Raw genomic sequence first — 27081 nt, forward strand, 5'->3', positions numbered from 1 at the left:
TGTCAACATTTTAATCTGCCTTTAATATTAAACTATTTACTCGGCGAATACAAATCATTTAGTTTTCTTGAATACGCGGAAAGCAGACACATAGAGACTATTCATTACACGTATTCGAAGTGTAATCTTGCCAAAGCACGAGTAGAGGGATTGGCAAGAATACTGGGAAAAGAATATTTGTTTAATTTTCCAAGGGGAAAAAATTAAAAAGTCATGCATATAATGCAAGGTTATAAAACGTGATGTAAAAACCACTGGACCCGAATACAGAATTCTGAATGGACTATTAATAGAGAGCTATATGTTTCAATTGGTACCCATAAAATAATTGTTTAAGAAAGCGTTGAGAAAAAGTACTGACTAACTTCGTCGAGTTCTAGATGCAAATTCAATTAGTTTTTGGGAGTGTTTGTAAATAAATAATTTCTAACAAATTTGTTAATAAATAAAATCTATTCCTACACGATAAAGCCACATATACATAATTTTAATCTTTTAAAACAAAAAACCGATAAATGGTTAAGTTACTACAAAACAATTATTTTTTAAACATTTAGAGACTTAATTAAATTTAAAAATAATAATAATTTTATTTTATTTATTCCTCAAACGTTTCATCATAGTACAACACGCCAGTATAAAGTCTATCTAAAAAGTAAACTGGTTCAAACTGGTACAGAACATTTGTGTTTAATTACATATAAAATATTTGGTCTCTTGACCTACGAAGTACTTGAGTACTCGCGCCTCTCTCCCACACATTAACCGGGGGGTATCAGCACTATTTAGCGATGTGCAGGCGAGGAGGGGGCGGTAATGGCGAATATATTTACAGATTTTACGTAACATAACGTGGTATCAGATGACTACGAGATAACACGGGTCAGTCGATATAACAGCTGATAACAAAGGTTATAAGTATAAGTAAGAGGAGAGGGAAGGGCCGTCGTCCACCCTCGACCCTTCCACGGTCTCGACATGACGGTCGGCATCTGCGGCCCCGTTCAGGTAAGCTATTATAACATTTAATGTGACTTGTCTTTATTTAATGTGTCTTATAGACTTGACGCCAAACCCGAGGACCGACAGCTAAGTCCGTGAAAGCAGGCTGGATTGGAAAAACCTCTCTTAATTAATCTTTGAACTGAAATCATGTAAAGGGTTTTAAAGAATAAAGTATGTTTTATTATTATTCTTTGTTGTTACCGGAATATGTGATTCGTGGAAAATTACAGATTTGTAATATAATAATATTGCCAAGTAAAATTTAAATTTTATTGTCTAAGATTTATACCATGCGTTTTAACATCATCATTCATCAACAATGCACTAACAAACATTCATTTGGGAAATGCATTTAATATATACCCATAGATATTTATTTGGGAAAACAACCCCATCATCTCAAATTTTATGGTGGGAGTAAATAATTGACCTCTTCTTATTAGAATATTGTGTACTAAAGCCACAGTAGTTGGGAAAACGCTACCTAAATGCTAACCGATAATAAACAGGTCCGTCGAGTAAACATTAGACTAAACGAAGACGTTGTTTAGGGCGTTGATAACTTGGTAACACGCTTGAAGTAAAATATATACACGATTCATTATATAGGTAGTGATGTCATAACATGAACCAACCTGGATTATTTACTTTCGTTACTAGATTATAGAACACACACACACACACACACACACACACACACACACACACACACACACACACACACACACACACACACACACACACACACACACACACACACACCAGAATATGAGTGATTTTTTCTCTGTGAAAACCTTTGAATTGAATTCCAACTGCTGTAAAAGTTCTTTAAATTCACGCAAGATACATAACATTGACTTGGGGTTTTAATTTATTAACTAAATTGTACGATCTACACAATTCTAGTAAAACTAATAATTATATTAGGGAAGATATCTGTTACATACAATATAAAAACTATATTCAAGCCGGGTCTAAAATTAAAGAACTTAAATAGTGAGAAACTAGACAAGAATTCTAAAAAGTTCCATATAGTTGTGGCTTAGTCTATATTCGGGAAACAAAATGTTTAGTGCTTATTCGAGTTAGTGAACACATTAGTTACACGAAACGCCAGGATAAAGAAAAATTGCCAATACCAAAATACTGATACAAAATAAAAAATGCAAATTCGACTAAATAAAAATATTTGCAACATTTCCCTGCTATTGCAAGTGTTGCACTTGCATGAAACACTTGGCGAATATTGAATTCCCGAAATATTTATTAATCATACAAATAAATCTAAATATAAAATCTAGTTAAAACTAGGCTGGCTTTAAACAATCCACTTTTTTACAAAACTCAACTAACTGTTACTAATGTATACTGTCACAATCCACTATAAATCGTATATATATTTACACACGAGTCTATTTAACACTGACCCAGCTAATAATTGCTAACCTAAATCCAGATGTGTCGAGTATTACAACTAGTTTTATATCACTTAACAAGTTCAACTCAACTCAACTGCTCATAAGTATATTGGTGCTTCCACAGTATGTGTTCCGGAACTTGCTAGACGAGTGGAGAAGGGTCACAGTGCCCACCCACCGCTCATATATGGAGGGGCGGAAGGGAGAAAGAAACTGCCCCAACCCACGGCGCGCTCTCTCCAACAACGCTATTAATCTATTGTATCAAAGGCTGGTCCGTTTATCTGGAACATTCTCCCAGATAATGTTAATAAATAAGTACGCTCAGCAAAATTTCATGGTGTCCAATTATGTTCAATGCATCATCATAGATCACATTATTGTCTATGAAGGAAGTTTCTCATGAAAGTTCAAAATTTTACAGATGAAATCTTTCTCGAGGTATCGTACCACACGGTGCATTAAAAATTGTAACTTATTTACATTCAAACACGTAAATCAATATTTAAAACTTTTATTTTTGTGAGGCCTTTCGATATCAAGGGTATCTTCGTCAGACACATCACAAAGGTCTGACATCACTTTGGTGATGTGTTCGGAAGTCACCTTCAAGCCGTTGGTCCCCAGGTTAAGTGTTAGAGAGGACTTCTTAGACCTAACTTCGCGTGGCCCTATCTTTATTTTACTTTTACGCTGAAATCAAACCTCGTAACCAACTTGTAATATTAAGTTTACACTCTATTATTTTTTTAAATTTTAATCTATAAATATGTTCAAATCTCAAATGTTTGTACTCAGTTTGTTTACAAATGTATTTATTCTGCTATTTCTCGTTGCCATAATGGTTAACCATATGACCCATGTAAATATTTTCGCTAAAGTTCAGCCAAATACCATAGTTTGACATGCACCATCATATAGAAATGAAGCTCAATAAAAAAAGTATAAGCCTGTAGCTCAGTTCGTTTAATAGATATCGTGTGGACACACAGAAATGAAATTTTTCCAGTCTCTCGAGTGATAAGCTTCGCTCAGCCAATAAAATTACAAGAATCTTAGAAACCGCCAATAAAAACAAAAACTTTTACAAAGAAAATAGCCTCACGTATAATAAAACTGTCACACTGTGAAAAAGAAGCCACATTGATCACTGTTATCACATTGGTCGTGTAAACTTCAGGCAATCACGATATATTTTCGTCTGCCCAGTTATACACGTATGTTACACATCAGGTTGATATATCTCACTGGCTATCTAAGTTATAAAATACAGATTTCTACATGTACTTATTTTAATTCCATGTTTTTCGATTACTTAATTAAAATCTTGTAGCATTCTATGAAGCAACCTCATTTTCGCTCTGTGCTATTACTGCCAATAAATTACGATGCAGTCTAATTCAACTATTCTCTCATCAGTATTTGCTCCACTCCGTCCTAACATCCAAGCAATATAGGTAATATCTCTCCCAACCAACTCTTCCCATCTGGTTCCCTCTTTAATTCCATCTCCAACTTACTAGTGTTTGTTATTTCTGTTCATAATATAGTCATTTAAGCCAACATAAAAACAGTCTAAACCCATGGCTTCTTGGTATCACCCTTTTCCATTTTATTCTATCAAAAGGCGTCACACACACACACACACACACACACACACACACACACACACACACACACACACACACACACACACACACACACACACACACACACACAAAATCATGTTTTTAAATATTTTTCACTAATTACCTTAAACAACCCGATTGCATCATCGGTTCCATTGCTTATTTAAATCCACTTTTGTCATCTATAATATGGTTTTTTGTTTTCCAAAGCATTTTCCTCTTAAATTCTTAGTATTATTTTTGTTGCATAACTCCTTTTATTTTTATTCACAGGTATCTCGAAGTCGTTTGGCCACTTTCCATTTACATATTATAAAGATTCACTTATATGTGCTAATACTGTATAGTTCTAGAAAATTTTGTCAGACTATCTTTTTTTAGTTGTGTTACAAGTGACAAATTGTATACTGAATAGATAAAATAAACTTTGTTTAATATATAAATACTAGTTGATGTAGGTAGTGCCTTCCTTACCTAAGTTATTCTTGGCTCTAGTCGAGGAACTGTTATCTAGATGTTCAGGAAGAGAAGGAATACTCACTTCCCAATCTAATAGCCTTGAATTAAATAACATACTTTGAATAATACATCCCCGGCTCGACCCGCCCTCAGCGATGCATGATTGTACCGGTTGACATTTCACGTTCTCGAATGTAAACTTCTCCAGTTGTATCTCGGAAGGTGGACCTTTACACACGCTTGTCATCTGGAAAATAGAAACCGCTGGAAGATTCCGTTTACTTACCGAATCTTAATACAGAACTATCGGGGCTATAGTCATCTACGTTCCCAGTTAGCAAAAGTGGCATGAGATTCCCGTCAATATTTTGAAGCCAGTGTTGGTCGGTGTTTATTAACGGTTTAATTAATTAAATAACTAATTTCTTAAAGAGTCTAAGAGACTCTTCAACAACGGGGAGTTGGATTTTTACTATTTTACTACTGAAATCTTGCTGCCAATACTAAAATTTTACTTAACAAGGCAGGTAAAAACCTATAAAAAATTCTTGAAGATTATATACCAAATTAACGATTTTAGGAGTAAAATTGTGTATATAACACCTATAAAATAGTGTATTATTACATAAGATATAGCTGAAACCTTTTGCTGGTTGGTCACTAGGAGAACTGCGTGAGCTGAAGTACAATGAATAAACCCATTTCCCCTTATCTTATACTAAAATTAACGAATATGGGCGAATTCCTTTGAGAATAATTGTTTATAGCAGTCATTTTGTTGTTAAAAACATATACGTGTAAGAAGAAGCTTTACGTGAATAAAATAAAAGCAATGTCTAAATTATCGTACAGTGTTCGAGAACAGTTTTAACCACGCTAAACATTATTAAGGATCCGACAAAGCCTTCTTAAACCCGTGTGATAGTCCACCAGTCTTTGCGAAAACTCCTGTTATGTCCTAGAGACGTGGAGTTCACCACACATGTTCCTTTGTTCCTCAAGAAAGAACAACTATTGATTTTGGGATCAGAAAATAATAGATTCCAGCTGATTGTCTGTACGCCCGTCTGTATCAGGCACTGACGGATCCTGCAATACTCTGTAGTATCGGTTTATTAATTTCATAAGGTAGAATAAAGTTTTACTAGAACTTTACATGTTCCATCCAAGTTCTATATTAATCATAAACACTTTACGTTGTTGAATCCTCAATAAGTTAATACGTCTGCTAAATTTAAATTTATATCAGTATATCGATGTAATTTTTAATATAAAACGATACTAATGTGTGTGTGTGTGTGTGTGTGTGTGTGTGTGTGTGTGTGTGTGGGCGCGCGTGTGCGTTTTGTACTGCATCACAAGCCTATGGAGCCTGATGTGTTTATGTCCACGAAACACTGGCACCAATAAAACTTTCGATGCTATGATAACAATGATTAATGGTGTTATAAAAGTGGCATAAATCCGTGAATATTTCTTGATTGTAGGGAAAAAACACCTATCAAAACACAATTCTGCAACACTATGCCAAAATGGGCATAAGATTGCCAAATGTATTATAATTATTTACGTGTGCTCAGATTGTCCTGCCAACCATTTTACAGTGCGGGTAGGTTAATTAGAACTGTAATAGGGGTACCAGCACTAGCACTCTTCCCAAAATTAACTTCTTTCCCTTTATGTGGTACTTTCCTGTTTATATGTCAGAGATTTGTACAAATAATCTGGGATTATATTTTTTATTAGGAACGTGTGTCAAACATTTGTAATCCATTTTATTGAAAGCAGTTTACCTTCACTCTACTAGCCACGGTTATCCGAAGATTTCTTACTTATCAAAAAAAGTTTAAAGTCCAAACCGAGTCTGTACAACCATCTCTCCCGCGTCACTCAGAATGTAAGAATCCCACCATTGTGCATTGTGTACGGGTACAGTGTAAACAATAAAGCCGTTGTGTCCGCGCCACATGCGATGACGCTCGTGTCACTCTGTCTCCTCTTATCACTACTATCACTAATAGCCAGTCTTACACAACCAACTGTAGCGTCAACGTCTTGTAGTACTATTGATTCCTTTCTGGATGTGCAAAATCTAACTGTAAGAGATGAAAACTCTCAGCGTAGCAACCGTAACGTTAATTGTAATCATTTGCCTATTCAGAAAAGCAACTTTAACTTGCCAACACCATTGAAATTATTATTTTTTGTTACAATTTGAAGCTCTGCATGTTACATATAAAGTGGACTTGTAGATAGAGAATTCGTTCTTATAATATCTTCGGAAAAATATGGGATTTGCCATTCTACTAGTGTACAGTAGGTATTTTCAGTCAGATTTAATTCAAGTTGGTTTAAATAATGAAAATAATAAGTATTCCTCTAAGAGCGTGTGTTAAAATAGTTGTTAGTTCCGTGTGGGCTCAGTTCAAATTCGTTCAAACAATGGATTATTTATTGCAGTTTTTTCAAAGACCTTCAGTCAGAGATCAGTCTGATAATCAAGGACTCACTACTAAAATGTGCTGTTACTGTGCCTGATCTTGTTTCACAGTGCATAGGATGAAACACTAAAAAATAAAATTTCTATTGATTTTTCTCGGGAACTAATGAATACTGTTGATTTTAGGGATTATAAATAGTAAAAAATTAATAATAATTTTGACTAAGGAAATTATAAAAAACATTCCATCGAATTAATCTTTCCTTTAGACGGATTCCAAAGATAACGAGCAGACGAACCTAACATTACTTAGGATTTTTAGAGCAAATTTAAAGACTTATTATAATTTGCAATTTATACAAACAAACAAAACTATAATGTTTTGAAAACCCACTCAGTACGTGCTCAAGAGAATCTCCCACCACGGCCTATCTCCTGGGCGACCCCATTTGCTCACTTTTCTGCGGGTATTTCCTAATAACACCTCATTTTGATAATCAATGCCATAATGTAAAGTGGATTCTATTAAATCTGTGAATAGTGTTTCTATTTGTCTAAATACTGGACCGCCTGCGCTGATAAGATAGTCGTATTGTGTCTGGGACATTAAACTAACTGCTCTCAGATAATGTCCGCAACTGCGAGTTTCAGTGCTTCTGTGACAATACCATGTCAGTGGTGTCTGTTCTTCTGTCGACACACACGTCTCAGCACATATGGTTTGTTCCTTTGCTTTAAAACATTATATTTACCATAAATGCATGTTTGACTTTAACATTGTGAATTGATGTATTTCCGGTTTCAATAAGTTACTTGAAAAACATTTTCATGCATACGAAAGTCTTTTTTTACATTTGGGGTTTTGTTACTGGCCAGTCCAATTCTGAGAAGTTTCTCCCTTCTCAATAAATATTTGTCGGCGTTGACAAACTAATCCGGTTGCGGTGTGGAATCAACTAGAAGTAAAGATAGATGGCTAAAAAGAAAATAGGACCAAACTTTGGACTTAAATTGTTGTGTTCAATATGTTAACAAAGATTTATACTCTATCAGATTAAGTTCATCAATTGATTGATGTTGATTAAGTTTTTTTAAATTTTGGTAGAAACATTAATAAATTTATAACTGAAACGATGAAAGTATCATGAAATGGGCAGAATTATTGCAAGAGATTGCACTGCCTGTATTAGAAATAATGTATAAAATGTGTATAAAATAAATAAATCCTAACAACATAATAAGGAAAAACGACTTTCAAATACTTTATTTATTTAAACATTTTCCTTATAATTTCTGGACATATGGATTTACCAATTACCAAGTTTGGTAGCAAAAAATGGAAACTTGTCTTGTTGATGTAACCGATGGATATTTAATATGTACATAATCATTTAGGTGATTTTAAGGTAGGTTAATACAATTTATCAATCATGAAATTTGTCTCTCAACCTCAATAATTATACTGATTTATAGTATTTTAAGGCAGTTATTCAATTGTAATAATTTGAATGGATGGGCGAAATAAATTGTAGCATTTTATTTTGGTGCATTTAGATTTTTCGTAAGTTATTCTAGTCATACACAGCGTTACAACACTGATTCTGGTTTCGTTCCCATGTCATAACTTACTGTTATGGATCAGTAAAGAATTTTGCGATTTATGTCAATGTACAGTAAGCTGACTCAATCCAAACACGCTGACAGTTGATCTGACTCATTAGCTGACTGACTAATTCACCAGCAGCACCTTGCTGTACCGTACTCTATGTGGGTTGTACTGCCTCCCACATGAGTTTTATGGAACATGTTCTTTTACTGGATCAAGGACTGAAGACTGTACTTCAGTCCAAGTTAATTTTATTTGGCAACGATTTTTAGTTGTCCTATTAAGGTTTATCCAAGGTAAGTGAACGAAAGAGTTTAATTTATTATTTTGTTTTCTAGTTCAGCGTGTCATTGGTGAAATTGCAAGTATTTGAATCTAAAGGTTATATGTTATCTAAAGGATGACGTCTATGTAAAATCTTCTAGACTGGTTAATAATAACAGAAAAATGTATGTACTAAAAAATTAAACATGCGTTAATGCATTCAACAATTGGTAACATTCAAAATAAGCAGACAGTTTTGAAATGATTATTTGTCTTTAATTTCCCTTTCTTTTTTCTTAAAATATTGAAATACCACTTCATTTTGAGAAACTATGAATAAAATTCAAAATGTTTGTTGAACATTCCTTTGCTTCATGACCCCAATATTAACTGAGATGACATACGTTAAAAATAAGAAGTAAAAAATAAGACATAGTACGAAGAAAAATTATAAACAGTAAAACTAAGAAGACCAACTGGAACGGTTTATATCAGAAACCTTGATATTCGAAAAGGTTATGTTCCACGGGGTTAAAATGTGCCACAGTAAAAAGGAAATGACATTAGTTTGGAAATACACAGCACCAAATGATACGTCCTCCCACCATCTGTTGACATAAACAATAAATAGTATGGGACAAGGTGTTTTAACACTTACAAAGTTATTATAAATGATGATTTAGATTACTATAACATGAGATTTAAAAAATTTTCAAAAAACATAAACAAAATGTAAATATTTAAAAGTCACATATGTTTTATACAAATAAAATGAATTTGAATAAAAGTCTAGTATTATTACAGGAACAACAATGTACAATAAACCGAAAAGCGAAAAATAAGAGAAACGGGTGTTAAACATTATAACTTTGACGCCATATTTCTTGTACGTCAGAGGTACATAATAAAGAAAGGCCTTCTAAATATCCAAAGTGCAAGGAACAATTCTGTTGATTTTGTGTTTGGACGAACCTGTCAGCAGCTTCAGCGGCTCGTCATCGCCTGAATTAATATGATCGGTCTGGACAGTGCTGAGCTGCTTCTCCCCCCCCCCCTCATCAATCAATTACAATACAAACAATCATTGCAACTAGTAACATCGCTTGCATAACTAACTTCACTATAGTTATCGACTTCCTCTATTATACTGTCAGCACCCATACAGTATTATATATGTGATGATATAAGTCCACTTTGTCTATTTTTATACGGTATGTTACGTTATTAGCGTGTTTGATTTAAACACGTGCTAATATTTATACCTTAACCATTTTTAAGTAGGATATACATTTAAATATGTGATATTTTTAAGTTTTAAAATTTTACTTCAATTATGTTTTACAAATTTTGTTATTATTTTGACATTTAATAAAACGTGTAATATGTTATTATCATCGCCATTTTATTTGGCTGATTTTTAGCGAAGCCAAATTAAACGGCGAATATAAAAAAGCGAATATTTCCAACTCATGCGGTTGGAAATATTCTGTTCATCTGTCTGCTTGTTCGCACCACATATCGAAAACGAACTTCGCTACAGACGAAATTGTGCGTGAAGCTTCATTTATACATGAGGAATACTAGGTTTGATGATGGTACCCTTGGTACCCTGCTGAGCGTTAGTGAATATTTGTACATTGATTTTATGGGTAATCAGGATGGCAACGAGAAAATAGCAGAATAAATAAATGTGTAAACAATATTTCATTGTATAGGCTAGAAAAGTTTCATTTCCGTCAGTCCACGGATACTAGACTAAATAAAATTACCTATATACTTGAAATTAATTGTAAACAAAGCTTCATTTCTACATGAGGGACACTGAGTTCAATGATGGTCCATATCACTCCATGGTATTTAGCTGAGTGTTTTCTTTGCAAATATTTTATATTGGTAATTTATGTTGGGTAACCATGGTGGCAACGAGATAATACCAGAATAAATAAATTTGTAAATAGACTGATTAAACTATTTAATATTTGAACATGTGACATATGTTTCTTAGAGTGAAATGAAAAACGAATAGAATAAAAAGTCAATGTTAGCGGTCGGGCAGAATATTAGATATCAGCGCTTCTTGTATCGTAGTATCCTGCCTAGCTCGTCGCAACTTACACTGCTAGAAACCTAACTTCTCTACGAAAACAAGAGTGTGTTTATGATGCTCCATTTCCAAAAATGGAATTTGGTTAAGGTTAATCGAACACCTTTTGTCAATGTATTTTCTGTATGATTGGAGACACTTATCTGCCTTTGTCTCCGCCCTCAGTACATCTCGAGTAAATGAGTTATAGATTTGAAAACTTTGCATGACACCTCAGCGAAGCCTATTACGCAACACAGCGTGTGACGTACTCCTACCTTGTCGTTATTAGGAATCATTTATCATTATTACTCGCAAGGTACCTTCTAACGATAATAATGTTTTGATATTGATTTGTTTATAATAGGTTGGTATTATCATAACAGTTTGGATAACAGTATTACTAGTTAATTAACGTTGAAACGATAAAATACGTTGGAATTAGTATACGGTACTACACACAGCTTTACGCTGCAACACTTACTTCCTGTATGGTTAGTCATCAACTAACTGGTACCATGTCGATGGCGTACAAAAAACTACTTTTACAAATCTGTTAATGCGTTTGAAGTATTTTTTTAACCTTATCTTCATTAAAATAAGTGTAAAATGTATAGCATAACTGTTAATGTAATGGAATGATGATTTTAATATGTACCTATATATTTAAATGTCAGCTTTACTATTTTACAAGAATTTATAAATGTTCTTTTATTTTTTGTTGTTTTGGTATGAAGATTATCTATCTAATAAAATTAACTGAATTTAATATAGAAAAAACACTGGTCATTTATCTTTTGACATTTCATTTAAATACAACAGGATTGTTACAGATATACAACTTAATTAAGAGTTATAATAAACAGACACAATTTTTTAAATTTACAAAATGCTATTTAAATTCGTCAATCCACAAACAATGATTATGGATGAAGGTTTACACGAAAGAAAAACCAGAATACATGAAATGGTTTAGTGATTGGTACAAAATTGAGTTTTTTACTTTAAAACATTATTAAATGTTGCATTCAAAGTGTCTTATTACAGATGTATGAGAATTCAGTGTTTTTTTTTAAGTATACATAAGAACTTATAATAACGTGTCTTCTGCACATCGTTTCTCTCGACAGTTATTTTAAAATCATTCAGTGTTACAGAAAGAACTTGATTGACTCTATAATGTCATTCGTTCACTTCAAAAATATAAAACGATGTTCAAACACTTCGATAACCGGTTGATCAATAACCATTGTTATCGTGGTGCGACAATTATCAACTGTGTTTACACTAATGCAGGTATGCCAGTTGGTTAAGTTCAGCCATTGCCTAAATTGGTCGGTTATCACAAAATTGGATTATGTAGTTAAACAAACAAGCACTGTAAAAACATAGTTATGTTCAGTTTTAGGTAGAGCATTAGAGCACTGATAACCAGAAAGTTACTGGTAGTTTACAAATGGTTTAATTTTCACAGTTTTAATTGTAACAAGTTTTAATTTTAACAGCGGCACAAATTTTAACGAAAATTACGAAATTCGCTGTAATGGTTAAATTTTGGATCGGTCACAATGTTATACTATTTTTTTCCTTTATGGACAATAATAACAAACGCTTATTGTGTTTAATATGACACCTTTCATGCTGACAGAATATGTAAGTACAGTACGTGTATAGATAGAAAAAAGCTACCAGTATCTAATTCATTACTATCCCGAAAAATGAAAAGACTGTTTAAAATATGTTTAAGTATTTAACTGCCAACATTAATTCAACCAACGCGTGAAACCTACAATTCGCCTAAAATGTTCCAGATATCTCTTTTACCAGTGGTGGACTATCCAATTACTACGAACAAATGAAATGTTAGTAGTAAAACAACCTGATTAGTGTATATACATTCCTGTCCAATTAGTAATATTCCTAACGTGTTGCACAAACCTGTTAGTTTTCTATATTTTATTTAATATTTTAAACATTGGCCTGTATATTTTCTTCTTTCTATTTTGACCGTTTCTACATTTTCTACTTTTTCCCCCTTTTAAAAGTTTTTACACATTTTAATCTATAATTTCTAAATTTCACAATTTATACATTGTATTTTGCCTATTTCACATTTTCTACACTATATTGTAATGTTTCCATATTTTATAGATTCTATTTCACCTTTTCATCACCAGAAATGTCTGAAAGGTCTACACTGACATTAGGTTAGGGACGATTCGCCAATGTGATTCCTAACTATTCATCAATTTCGTTTGAGTATCCAGAATGACCCGTGTGACCTCTTGCTTCTCAGTTGACTAAGAAAGCCTATTTAGACAGTCGGCTCCGGGTTTGAAGTCGGCATTAGCAATTCCCACACTGCCAAGAAGTATAAATGACTTCGTTTGAACCAATGAGGTCATCCTAACCGTCCGCCTATGACGTTAGGACCTCAATATATGGGGTTAAAACACAAAAAGAGGAGAAATGTTTTAATTCGATTTTAAATAACTATAAATATGATGTTTCAGTACAGTGTGTTTTACAACAAGCATATTGAAAATCGTTTTTATAGCGTCTTATTAGAATGTTTAGAGAGTACAATTGTATTCCGAACACGTATGTGTCCCTTAAAGAAAAGAGTAATTTATTGACAAATTTTTTACCAAAAAAATAAAACTTACATTGACATGAAAGTTAAACCGCTGTCATGACACGATTTAGAAAAGTTATCCCGTATTCAGCAGTGTTTCTTTGTTAACCAACTCAATTTAAATCTGAAAGATAATTTGATTTTAAAAGAATTTTGTCAGGAACTTTTAAGACCTGAAATTGTAGTACCAATATTTCTTGGAAAATTAAATCAACTTTTGAACTAATAACAGAAAATACCTGATCCGTACTATTAAGACTTGTGAGTATTAAGTTTCATAAATTAATGTGTAGGAAAACACGAGTTGAAATTGTGATACTAAACGTCGAAAGGATGATTCTACGAGTTCCATAAACCAATAAATGTTTAATGTCAGTATCTTATCGCTGTTGAGAGTGTGGGGGGGGGATTTCTTCTTTTTTTAGCTAGTGCTTTTTTAGTGTGAGATATTATCTCACATGCCTTCTTCCTTATGTCACTTTTCTTTGCTGTACGCAATAGCTTTCAGTATACACCTTTGCTATAAATATTGATGAAACTGGCCTGGCGTGTTAAATTCGGTGAACAATCTTGATTTTCCTTCGTACTGTAATGGAACTGAGGATCTTGGTGCTGTAATTGCATTTACTTAATAATGTAAATGCAATTACAGCACCAACATCCTAATAAGCTCATGTCAGAATCGATTCTTCACTAAAGTGAATTAATTAATTTCACCCGACAAAATAATATATTGTGACTTCTACTGAAGCATATTAATCAAATTGACAATCTGCGCTCCACAGTTAATCTGTGAATCAACCCTTTAAAGAATAATCGTACCTTCTAAATTATGGAATAATAGTTTGAAATCTCCTGTTATTCTTTGTATTGGTTCAATAAAATTAGGAGTCTGAATGGATATTTTACGCAGAATCCTCATTAGAGTTTTGAATTTGCTCAATTTGAAGGAAATTGAACATCCAACTGAGATCAATTCAGGACTCCTAAAAGACGAAATCCAATGAATTAGATTCCAAGGATGTATTTAGGCCTAATGATGGTTACCGGGATGGCAAGTTCCCTTGGGACCAGGGCCACGGGTGCACCACGGTGTATTCGTGCGTGCTGAACTGCTTTTTAACCGCGGAAGACACCGATGACCTCGCCCGCCCACTACCAGAGCAGCTCTGGCGAGGGGGGAGAAAGTGGTACCTTGGGAAGTGGCAGTTTTATAATGGTGCAAACTGGAGTGTAAAAGCGGTCACACAGGTTCCGTACAAGTGCAACAGCCGTGGTTGGACGTGTTAGGCAATAATTGTCAGTTGCTTGTACGGATTGATGAATTGAGCCTTGTGGCCTGTATCAACTGACGCTGAGAAAGAGTTCGTTTAACAATTATTGCAAATTATCTATCAACGCGATTGTATATTGTGAATGAATGAATGGGGTTCACTGGAGGTTAGTACCCACATCCTAGAACCACTGAAGGTATTACGCAGATGTCTAGTAGTTGAGACGTAAGAAACGTTTATGTTGATTATGTAGCATAAACGTATAAGAGGTTTTATAAGATCAAGAAAACTGTATTGCACATCCTTGTTAAACTGTTCGTTCATATGCATCCCGAACATCTCCCTGTCAGTGTTTTCTGGATCCTCCGGAAGTTTTGTTCCGTTTAAGAAACTATTCGAGAAACTTTACAGTATCTTTAGGGTTTTTTGGATTGGATATTTTATAGGGATTTGTTTATTGTTTAATTTTTTATTCAGAGTTTACAACTACTTTTTACCACAGTAACGATTTTTCTAAATATGTTATACTCGTATATGTTCCAATTGTTAATTTTGGTTAATATATATACAAAGGAGTTAACAAAATTATTAAATATAATTTTACAAAATTATCCATCATATTCACACATATCACATTAACTATCATATGAAAATTTGTTATTTTGAAGGGATCTCTGGCGTTCTACACCGCTGTATGTTAGGCCTTCAGGACCTCTAATCTTCAGATCTTTCTGATGCCGGGATACAAACTTTTTTCAAGAAGGTCAGTAGGCTCTACTTTGGAAGTTTCTTTCACTAACGTATCAATATGCAGGATTAATAGAAAAAGATAGCACATGAGCTCTCGATTTTTTTGGATTCCTGTGATTTCTAAGTATCCCTTCCAAAATATATTTCTTTCGAATCGTTCCACTTGGGCTTTTGGCCTTTTTAATGCACATTATGCATGGTTACATAAGTCTTCAGACTCCTCAACATGAATTCTACGAGATATGCTAAAATATAATCCATACTATTTAATGTAAAAATATTCGTCACGTCACCCATGCAGTCTTTTTATATCTTTAAGGTTTACACGAAACGTCTAGACTGCGTTATAGACTAACAACAGCAAGTCAGTCAGCGGAATAGGGTGCGACATGTTAGCTGTGGCTGACTTCCACTATACGTAATATATCGTGACTATATTTGCATAATAGTTGCATTTATGTGACTGATCAGGTGTACATTGTCTTACATCAGCAGTTACATTATCTTTGAGGTTAAGCCTCTCTTCTCCGTTACACAAGGAAACGTGTAGTAAACAATCACTACAAAATGTCACATTACATAATAAGATTTCCAAACGAAATCACCTACACTCAGTTGTTATTTAAATTATCGTAATGTTTATTCGTCACCATTTAAAATTAATGTTGAACTATATAATAAAGAAGTGTTATTTAAAATAAATTGTATTTCAAAGTTTATAAAATATGAAAGGAATAGTTAGTCGATTTAATTCTCTAAAGGCATTTCGGCAGATGTACCTTAGATATAATTTTACTAATTATAAAGAACTCCTTCTGTAAAATAAACAATTTATAAAAAGTTATTGTTAGTGATATTTTGCATTTTAAATCATCCTATAGGGGGAAGTCGTAGTTCGTAATAAGCAATCTTTAATGTGAAATTGAGCTGTTAGTACTAAAAGTTGGGCCAAATATGATCGCTTTAATACAAAAATATATGTACGCTTAATACTACATGGTTATTACTACTATTGGAAATAGTAGAAAATCGTCCATACTATTCATTTTGTATCAAATAAAGTTGTTTGAAGTAAAATATTTATAAACATGGCGTGGTGGGAAGAGTTAATTCAATTGGAATGGTGAGATTAGCTCCAATTCACCTTTCACTTGGTGTAGCTTATGACATCTGACGCTATTTCAGACTTGGCTCTTGGAATCTGGAGGCAATATGTCCGTCTGAAGGTACCCAAAGAAAGTCGGCGACGAAGAAGCTCAAGACGAACTATTTGCATTGTTTTGACGTCCGAGGCACCTACATCATAAAGCGTAATGTAGGTGAAGACGAGTTCTCTTTGTCTCATAAGGTTCATAATCGAGTACACTATGATATTTTAGACACGATTTTAAATCTCGGCGAAGCAACCGATATCTTCTTCTACACATGAAGTAGTAGCTGTGGTGGGAAAGCTTAATTCCACAAGTCAATTGAAACAGATTTCAGTGTTGCACTAAAATGAAAGTGAACTGTAGCTAAATAAAATTCACAAAATGTTTATAATCATGAACAGAAACGCACACAACATTTTTATATGTTTAATTCAAGCCGCGAACACAACAAAACAACATTAACGTAACCATTCATAGAAATAAAAAAGCTGAAGTAAACAATATAAAGTAAATATTAAAAGTAAAAACCATTTGGCTTGATTGAGCTGCGTGGATGGCATGATACATAGTGTTTATTTCAATAAAAATTAAGGTAAACATGTACAAGTTTAAATTCTAGCAAATTAAAACAAATTAATTTCTGAAAAATTTCACTTTTTGGTATTGTATCATATGAACTGTTTGAAAATTGATAACTATATAACTTTGAAGTATAAAGAAACCATGTGTGACTAATTTTTGAACTTGTGGAGTATTTGTTGAATCTGATATTTATTCCAAAGATTTAGGTTTATGATCAACTTGTTGAAGCGCTTTAGTGAAACCGAAAGAATAATCCGTAGATTGACGCTTTTCTAATTATTCCATTATCTATTATATTCAATAAAGTGAATCAAAGTAATCCTTTTATACCCAGACGACTGTAATATTTCATTAAATCTATTCTAGGTAGTGTTCTAGTAGTTCTAGCAAACCAGTTCTACTCACTACTCTGTTATTCAATGATTTACGTCATGGGTACAAGAAGAAGTTGCATTTTCCTGATGTAATTTTCCCGATGTTATAAGAGAAAACACATTTCCACATACATATATATTAAAGCAGTCCTCTCTGAAAATAAATGACGAAGAAACTCCAACGTATTATTGTATTTGTTTGAGTTATAGTAAGATAAAATTTCTCTGATACTTGGGGATATAACTACGAGTAAAATTTCTCCAGTCTACATTAAAAGTATATTCTTCATCAGAAGACTGCCAGTCATTAGAAACACTCTCTCACCTTCTGGATCATTAGTTGCAGTATGTCAAGTCCAACAATGTTCACTTACAAATTGTCTATTGTATAGTGCCCATCAGAAGACTGCCTGTCATAAACACCACTCTGTCATCTTCTGGATTATTAGTTGAACTATGTCAACTCTAACAAGTTCACATTACAAATTGTCTATTGTATATTCATCATCAGAAGACTTGCTGTCATAAACACCACTCTGTCATCTTCTGGATTATTAGTTGAACTATGTCAACTCTAACAATGTTCACATTAAAATTGCCTATAGTATATTCATCATCAGAAGACTTGCTGTCATAAACACCACTCTGTCATCTTCTGGATTATTAGTTGAACTATGTCAACTCTAACAAGTTCACATTGAAATTGCCTATAGTATATTCATCATCAGAAGACTTGCTGTCATAAACACCACTCTGTCATCTTCTGGATTATTAGTTGAACTATGTCAACTCTAACAAGTTCACATTAAAATTGCCTATAGTATATTCATCATCAGAAGACTTGCTGTCATAAACACCACTCTGTCATCTTCTGGATTATTAGTTGAACTATGTCAACTCTAACAAGTTCACATTAAAATTGCCTATAGTATATTCATCATCAGAAGACTTGCTGTCATTAACATCACAGTCCCATCTTCTGGACTATTAGTTGCAGTATGTCAAGTCTAACAATGTTCACTTTCACATTATCTGTCTTTCCCGAACTATTTGTTTTGCCGCACCACCTAATATATTTCGAAAATGTTATGTACCATTTATTTATGTACAATAATAAACCATACATCTGTAACAATAATGCTATTTTGAAATTTTTAATACTTTATAACAATAAATATTTAGGGATTATGATTCTTACACAAAAAGAGTTGTAAAGAGTTACTGTTTTACCATTAAAATAAATGAAACAATAATGTATTTTCAAATATCACTTTGAAAACCTTTGTAATGATTTAAAATTTAATATAATAACTGAAATTGGTAATAAAACAAGATTATTGGGGGAAATATGAACAAAGATTTTATTTAACAGATGAATGAGATGGGTGGGTTTGGATGGATTGAATCAAACTTATAATGTCTGGTGAATCGCGCTCAGATTTAAACGCATAGTCATCATAGTCATTCTAAACAGAGGCAAGTATATTTCTGTACTTGTCTTCAGATATATTAAGGATGAGAATCCAGCTTCTCACAAGAACAAAGTCGTGAAGGGCAGCAATAATGTCACTGCTCTATTTGCGATCTCATAGTAGTCTTGGCGTTTTTGAATCTTAAAGTAGATGAGAATAGTTTAGCTAAAAACGTTTAAAATCCCTTTTAAATTTGAATCATAGTTTAATTCGAACAATTGGTCTTTTTAAGTGTGAGAACACTTCTGGGATTACTGTTTTCGTCATATAACAATATGGGTTTTTGATCCAAATATAGACATAGAGGTTTTCTGGAAAGTACTTACACAAATATTCCTTTAACTCTTTACATTGCTCTCTGATGTCACATGATAGTGTGAAAAGCTAATTTTCTATTAGAAGGCTTTCAATTGTAAGGAACAGTGAACCCTTTCCTTTTTTAGCTTCCCTATTTGCAAACCGGATTTTTATGGAAGCATTAATCAAGTCATATAATCGAAATGGTGCATTGCATGTTCCTTGAAGGCTCCTGTTAACGTTATTGAGCTTAAAGAAAATATCAGCCAAGTAAACCAGGCTACAAAGCTTATAGTTCATCAGTGAAACGCTCTCGAGGTTCAAAATTTGTACCTAATAAGAAAATCAGTATGTCATGACATAATTCAAAAGCTTGAGTCAAAAATTAACATCTTGACAGCCATCTGATTGCTGTGTGAAGCAAAAGTTATTTGTGAAGACTGTCCATTTCTTCACATAAACTGTGAAAAAGAGTGAATTTAGAGCTCTTAATAAAGTTCACTGTCTTTACAGCCTCATTCAGGACAGTTTTCAACTCTGCTACACATCTTTTTGGTACAAGAGCTTCTTATGAAGGCTGCAGTAAAAGTGTGATCCTAGGCGAGCTTCCATTTTTGGTTTTGAAACCTCGCCACTTTGTGCTCCTGCTCCATCCGTGCATATACCTGCACATTCTCTAAAGTTTATTTCATTTCTTTCATGAAGTGGGTTAATTTTTCAAAAATATACTCCCCAGTTTTGTGAGCTGGTAAAGGCTCACAGTATAGTATGTCCTCACCAACTTTGCTTTCATCTTCATATTGAATGTAACATAAAAGCTGAGACATATATGTTACATCTGTAGTTTCATCTATTTGAATTTCAAATTGCTTGCTTTTATTCACTTTACTCAATACGGTTCTTTTACTTTTAACGCTATGTCGATGTTCTTCTTGTAACCATATTGTCAGATAAGGAAACCACATCAAGCTGTTTCTCCTTCTTTTCTCCAATATTTGTGGAGACCATTTTTTTAGCTGCTGGTAAAATTAACGTCTCCCCAATACCATGGAGCTTTTGCTCTCGAAGAATCCTGAGGCTCACCTTGAATGAGGCCTCAACAGCTCTGGTGTTCAATACGGTAAAGGAAGTAATAGTAACTTTATTTACTTTAAGTCCAGATGCCTTCCTTTTGAAAAACTCACCAGATTTGTCTTTAAGATTTTTCATGTTTGGTGTTGAAATGCCGCATTAAGAGAGATGGTTTCGTTGAGTGGTTATATAACATTTCAAGACAAATTACACATACTGAAAAAGGTTCATTAACATTTCAATAAAAGTAAAACCAAACCTTAGATAGTTTTCATCATTTTTTTGCGTATTTGTTGTCTTTTCGCACTTACGCAATTGCGTAGACATGGAGGAAGAGCTTTGTTTCTTGCCATCAGAGACTATGTTACTTTTGTGAGGCGATAAGGTTCTTTGCTTTTTAAAACTACTTACTGCTACTTTACTCGAGGGTCAATTTAACCACTTATCCATTTATGTCCAATAGCCAGTAATGAACACTTTTAATTGAAAACAAATCACTGTACTTTATTTGAAAGCTAAACACAAAAACAACAACCGGGCGTCACTGAAGTATTATTTGTAAGTCAAGGTTAACAAAAATAGAGCTGACACTGACAGACTGAGCGCAACTGCGCGATCCGTGTGCAGTGTTAAATGTTTTTCTTCACAATAAAATGTCCCATTTTGCTACACTCCAAAGTGGCATGTCTACACTAGTGCTCGTACCACCGGCAATGACTTAGCGTACTGTCAGTGGTACACGTACCACAATTTTTTGAACCGCTGGTCTGTAGTATAGCCACCATCAGAAGACTGCCTGTCATTTGCACTACACTCTCTCACTCTATAATATTAGTTGCATAATTTCAAGTCTAACAAGTTTGCATTCAAATTGCCTATATTATATTCATCATCAGAAGACTTGCTTATCATTATCAACACTGTCATCTTCTGGACTATTATTTGCAGTATGCCATGTTTAAAAATATTCACTTTCAAAGTGCCTAGAATACATTCATCCTCAAAGGACTTGCCTGTCATAAGTATCACTATCTCATATTGTTTACTATTAGTTGCAATATGTCAAGTCCAACAATGTTCACTTTCAAATTGTCTATATAATTTAATATAATGTAATACATTCACCATCAAAAGACTGTCTAGCATCATGCTCTCGATTCCTAGGACATTAAACAATTGAAATGAGAACGTTGCTAGTTCTTGATATGTTGTAATAGTTTTACTGATCATTTTGATAAGTAGACAATGGAATTTCATTTATCGTAATATTATCTTAATTTTATATTACCCTCTAGGTTGGTATATCTTCAGTCTAATAACTGGAATTGAAGCGTAGGTAAGATAGGATCAGAACCAGTTCACATGATATACACTCCTGTAATTACAATCTTTCAGAAAGTAGTAAACAAGATAAAACAGGTTTTCCATTACTCAATATTTCAAAGGATTGTTTAATGTGGATGCAATTATGTGTTAAACATGTTTTATCGCAAAAATTCTTAGATTCGAATCCAGTAACAATTATGATATAATTTTGTAGCGATGAAAAAAGCCAATTTCTCTGGAACGGATGACTGTACGATGGTGGTGGTTGAGTAATTCACGTGATGATAGTTATATAACTTCTTGAAAGGACCTCTGGCCTTGTACCTATCTAGGAAAGCATCGCGGCTGAAAAGTCTCGTTAATTCAACTTAATATCTGATACAACTGTCTTTATCCTCCTCTTACATAACGTTTCGAGCCACGAAACAATCTAGCTTTAGAGAATCTGCATGTATTTGTCCGGGCAAATGTTTTTGTTTCTTTTAAATTCTCTTATTGTTTTGTACACTCTGAACAAGCATTTAATAAAAAATTTTATTTTTACATTTTTATGTCATGATATCTGTCCGCATATATTACTTACATGACAATTTAGAAACTAAATATGTTTAACAATTAATATTACTTTAAAAATATTTCATACCCGACACTTTTTAGAATGTTGGAAGATGTGAGGGGACTACTTTTGGTAGTCGTACAGCATTTCTATGAAAGTAAAAAGCAATTTGTAAAGGATATAGGTAAAACTAATGATTTTATTTTTTAAATCATATCTCCTGTGGTAAATGTATTTACAAAATTTGTGGTAAAGTGTATAATTAACAGTTTTTACTGGGTTAAAGTTTAATTGTTGGAGAGATCTGATCCCATAATTACGTCGTATTTTCTACATTAATGTATTAAATTTCCAAGAATATGACAAAGAATTTTCAGATTATTCTTTGCTCTAATTCCGTAATAGTTTGCAAAAAAAAACGCTCTAAAAGATAGAAATAAACAGACTTTAAACAGAGTAGTTTAGCGTATTACGAACACTATATAGTTAGTGGTGTTTTAGGAATCAATAAAAATTAAGTTTGTTTGTTGCTATCTTTCTACCTATAGAAGAATTATTTTCCACATCTATAGATTGCTGGCATTTTTATAGAAATATCTATTTCAGTCCTGCTAGTATTTGAAATTGACTTTTTGAACTTGATTGACGACACTCATAAGCTGACCATTTTTGGCGCGAGTGCAAGCGCGAGAGTATAGTTTGTCAACCTACAACAGTTGCTATATTTAAATTTTCAACTGTTTTTAATATTTGCTTTTGAATATTCCAAAAAACTAAATAGTAAATATATATATATACTGGGTGTCCCAAAATTACAGGACCAAACTTCACCAAATTGTTCAGGAGGTCAAACTGAACGAAAAATGTTACACGCGCGCGCGCGTATGTGTGTGTAGCATTTTTAATAACACAATTAATTATGTTTGTTTATGTAAGTTTTGATGTGTTATGTTGTACACTACGGCGTAGAAATATTTTCTCAGTCACAAAATTGTATAATATTTCTCAAAAACTTTATTTAATGAAGCGTCACTCAGACAATTTTAAATATTTTAGAATTAGTTTTTATGCATAATCTGTCGGACTACCTTAAATATTGCTATGTATGTTTTAAAAGAATTTTCAGTGTAAAAACAAATAAACGCTGTCAGAAATTATCTTTAGTGCTACATCAATTCCTAACTTTCCAACATTTTAGTGTTTAGAAGAGCTCCGGTTTTAGTGCTTCGTAATTCAAATTGACTCATGTGATATTGAGTTTTTCCTTTACCTTCCAACTAGACATCCTTGAGAGGTGAGATAACTATCATTGTAAAAAATATTTCTAATTCACCCCTGTTACTGAAATGAGGTAAGTATCCACTAACAAATAAATAAATAAGTAAACTACCACTGTGGTTTACATTAAAACATAAGTGTTTTTTATCAGTAAATTGCAATTTAAAACAGGAATGTTAAAACAATGATATTACAATCAGTATAGAAGTACAATGCTAATGATCAACAGAACAATACAAGAATTAAAAAAGTGTGCTCTTGAAAAACACAGATGAGAAATAAAAACGCTTTAGGTTCATCAGTAAAATAGAAAAGTAGAACAGGTATAAAAACATCAACGTCGATTATACGATAACATAAAAAGTCAAGAATCTTGGACAAATTCCATTACTTAAGATCAAAAACAAATATATGAAACTAATTTATAATACAAACTAGCGATACGTGTATAGGTATGAAAACTAAAATAAAAAATATAATCTAGTGTATAACAATTACAGGCTTTAGTTTAGAATATTCATGTGCCTTAATTCATGTTTTGTACTGACGCCTACTTCTGTAAGAGCTAGCTGAGTTATGTTGTCAGTATTGATGTCTTGACTTTTTTGCCGTCACTTTGCGCACACTTTGTACAACCAACGACACCGGCGAGGAAGACTGCTCGCGTAAATCACTGTTTACAATTATAAGTGACATTTTGCACGTGGTCCAACTCAAGGTTAGCGGGCGATATTTCGCGTTATATAAGCTTGCCATTATGCAACGCGGGTGCAGATTACACTGAAGTCATCCGCTTGCAACGCGGGGAATGGGGGACGAGGAACACCGAACCGGACAGGGAACTTGGAACCTGGACATATACAGAAACAGTCACGGTCAACTTTATTAGGGCTCAGTGTTAAAGTTAATTTCCTAGTTAGGCCTTTCTAAAGTCTCTCTATTTATGCTTGAATGAAAATATGGGATTTTCCATGTACTGTTAGGTAAAACTTATAAATAATTAGGAAGGAACCTTCAACAAAGAAAACGCTTGAAATAGCACAGGACTATCGAAAACCTGGCATCATGTAACAATAAACACATATTCTATCATATTGGTCAGATTAATCATTGGTTAGTTAAACCTAAGCCGATCATGACAAAGCTCCGCCTCCTTCAGTCAGTTGCGATGTACATTATTGGTCATGACAGTTTTGGTTTAATCGTTGGAGCACCGAATAACTATTATATCGGGTGACTTGAATGCTGATTATAGGCTGTTATAGCGTACTATAGGTTAAAATTTATTGGTAAAAGGTGGCTTTCAGTAGCAACGCTGGAATATTTAAAGATTTGACTTATGTTAACAATGTTTCTGCGCTTTGTGTACCAGAAAACCTAGATGATAGCGAAGGCTCCAGCCACGTTAACTCGAAATGTAGGAGTATACAGAATTGGACAATCTGAAACACACAAGATGTCTCACGTATGATTCGAATTGTAAGACTGAAACTTTAAGCATAATTCCACATTGCATTTATTCACACAACAGAACAAAATATTTCTAAATTCTGGAGGTGTTTTTGAAGATTACACAACTGAGCATAACAAATTAATTTTGAAGGAACTTTTATTTATGATAAATAAACTTGTAGTACTTTCTCATGACTTTGTCTTTTACCATGTACTCGTATATACCAAGAAGAATACTGTACCCTCAGAACTCGATGTCGACTATACCATTTTATTTAACTACAATATAATTATATTGCCTTTCTAAGAGTATCAACATGATTATTCAGTATCACAGATTGACCTTCATGTATAAATACTTGCTTTAGTGTTATCCAACTAGATTGATTTACCTACACTACGGGACTGATTTACTCTGTAAAAACGTTGTTGGTAAACATCCAGATCATTATTTATATAAGCTATCATGGATCTTGTTGTAGTATAATACAAATAATTTTTTTATAGTATACAATATATAAAATATTGACATTTATGGATTGCGTATTTGAGCAGATGTTTTTCTTTATTTTCTTATAAGAGAAAAGAAATTCTGACGTATTTAAAATCTTGAGTGTTTTTTGTAGATTACAGCTCTGAATAAAATCTAAATTTATCTTTTCTCTGGTAAAGTTTTATAATTTGGGAAATGCAGTCTATTTAACGCTGGAAAAACACGAACAACTGCTGTGTAGGTAACGGTTGATTGCAATTAAACAGCACTTTTAATCAAAACAAATAATTATTAATAAGTTAAAATAAAATCATATATGTTCTTGAATTCAACATATCCAATGGACATTTTAACAGCTTTGGAAACGAACCGTTCCGAAATGAACGTAATCCAATTATTTCATGATTTGTGAGAACGCAATTGCTGGGGAGGTGGATACAGCCTCCAAAGTTTCTCGTGGGTCGTAACGTGGTATTGGGTAGTAATATACAGGTATGGCTGACATGAACGAACCTATTAGCGGCGTTTCATATGTTTATATTTTACGCATCCCGTCAACGTTTGAGATTATGGGGTAGCTGTTATAAATATAAATTCCAACTAGTATTTAAAAACAGAAACTGTCAGAATCATCTGTAAATTGAAATCTAGAGAGTAATTTACAATTTTCTTCTGGGAGCTTTTATTGGTTCAGGGCAGTGATGTGCACTAGTACCAAACTAGGGATAGAGATAGACAGCAAATAACTTGTCACAAATGGAAACCAAGCAATTTCAATAAACCTTTTGTAGTAAACAGGCAAATCAATAACCCAAAATTCCAAATTTCGATTACCTACGACACTTGCTAGAGTCGAATTTAGTTTACTCTGGTAACGAGTTTATGAAGAGCTGGTGGTGTGGAGATCACCAATAACCAGACATCGACGAAATTCCAATTTTATTTCTAATATCCTAAGACATAATGAAGTGATTGGATTGACAACTAAAATTGATTTTCAATATATGATAATATAGTAAATTATTTTCATACTTATTATCAAGTTAGTAATTTTTAATACAATTATTGTTGTTTTCGAAAAAGGTATATTAGTATTATGAATAGTATTGTGCCTGTAACCAGCACTGTTGTAGAACTTCCTGTTCCACTGCCAACAAAACCCTGGGAGTCGAGGACGGATTATTGGCCTAATCTTTAGGAATTCACTCAGATCACGTCATCGCTTCCTTGGTGATTGATTCTGGCCGTGAGATCAATCAATGTACCGTATGGTGATTTCAGAATCAAAAATTATTGGAAATATCTCAGAAGTCGGACAATGATTGCAATACGCAATCGTGCACTAGGAAGTAATGTCTTGGAATAATACGCACACATTGATTGTGTCTGGATTGCGTATGATTGCGAACACATCAATGCAAAATTATTCTGGTAGCCCGATTGTCATACGAATACTTAGTGCGGAAC

At 33.4% G+C, this 27081-nt stretch overlaps 1 protein-coding gene across 2 annotated transcripts in view; it reads left to right on the forward strand.

The window, feature by feature from the left end:
• Positions 1 to 873: 873 nt before the first annotated feature.
• LOC124354566 (facilitated trehalose transporter Tret1-like) overlaps positions 874 to 27081 on the forward strand; it is a 56340-nt gene continuing 30132 nt past the window's right edge. Inside the window, exon 1 of one of the 2 annotated variants that reach the window (XM_046805119.1) lies at positions 874 to 1008. In XM_046805119.1, coding sequence (XP_046661075.1) covers positions 979 to 1008 — 30 coding nt within the window. In that variant the 5' untranslated portion in view covers positions 874 to 978. Of the gene's footprint in view, positions 1009 to 7614; positions 7670 to 27081 lie in introns of those variants that run through there. The other variant, XM_046805120.1, reaches the window with a different exon arrangement.

This window comes from Homalodisca vitripennis, chromosome 2, assembly GCF_021130785.1.
Source record: "Homalodisca vitripennis isolate AUS2020 chromosome 2, UT_GWSS_2.1, whole genome shotgun sequence".
Taxonomy (NCBI): domain Eukaryota; kingdom Metazoa; phylum Arthropoda; class Insecta; order Hemiptera; family Cicadellidae; genus Homalodisca; species Homalodisca vitripennis.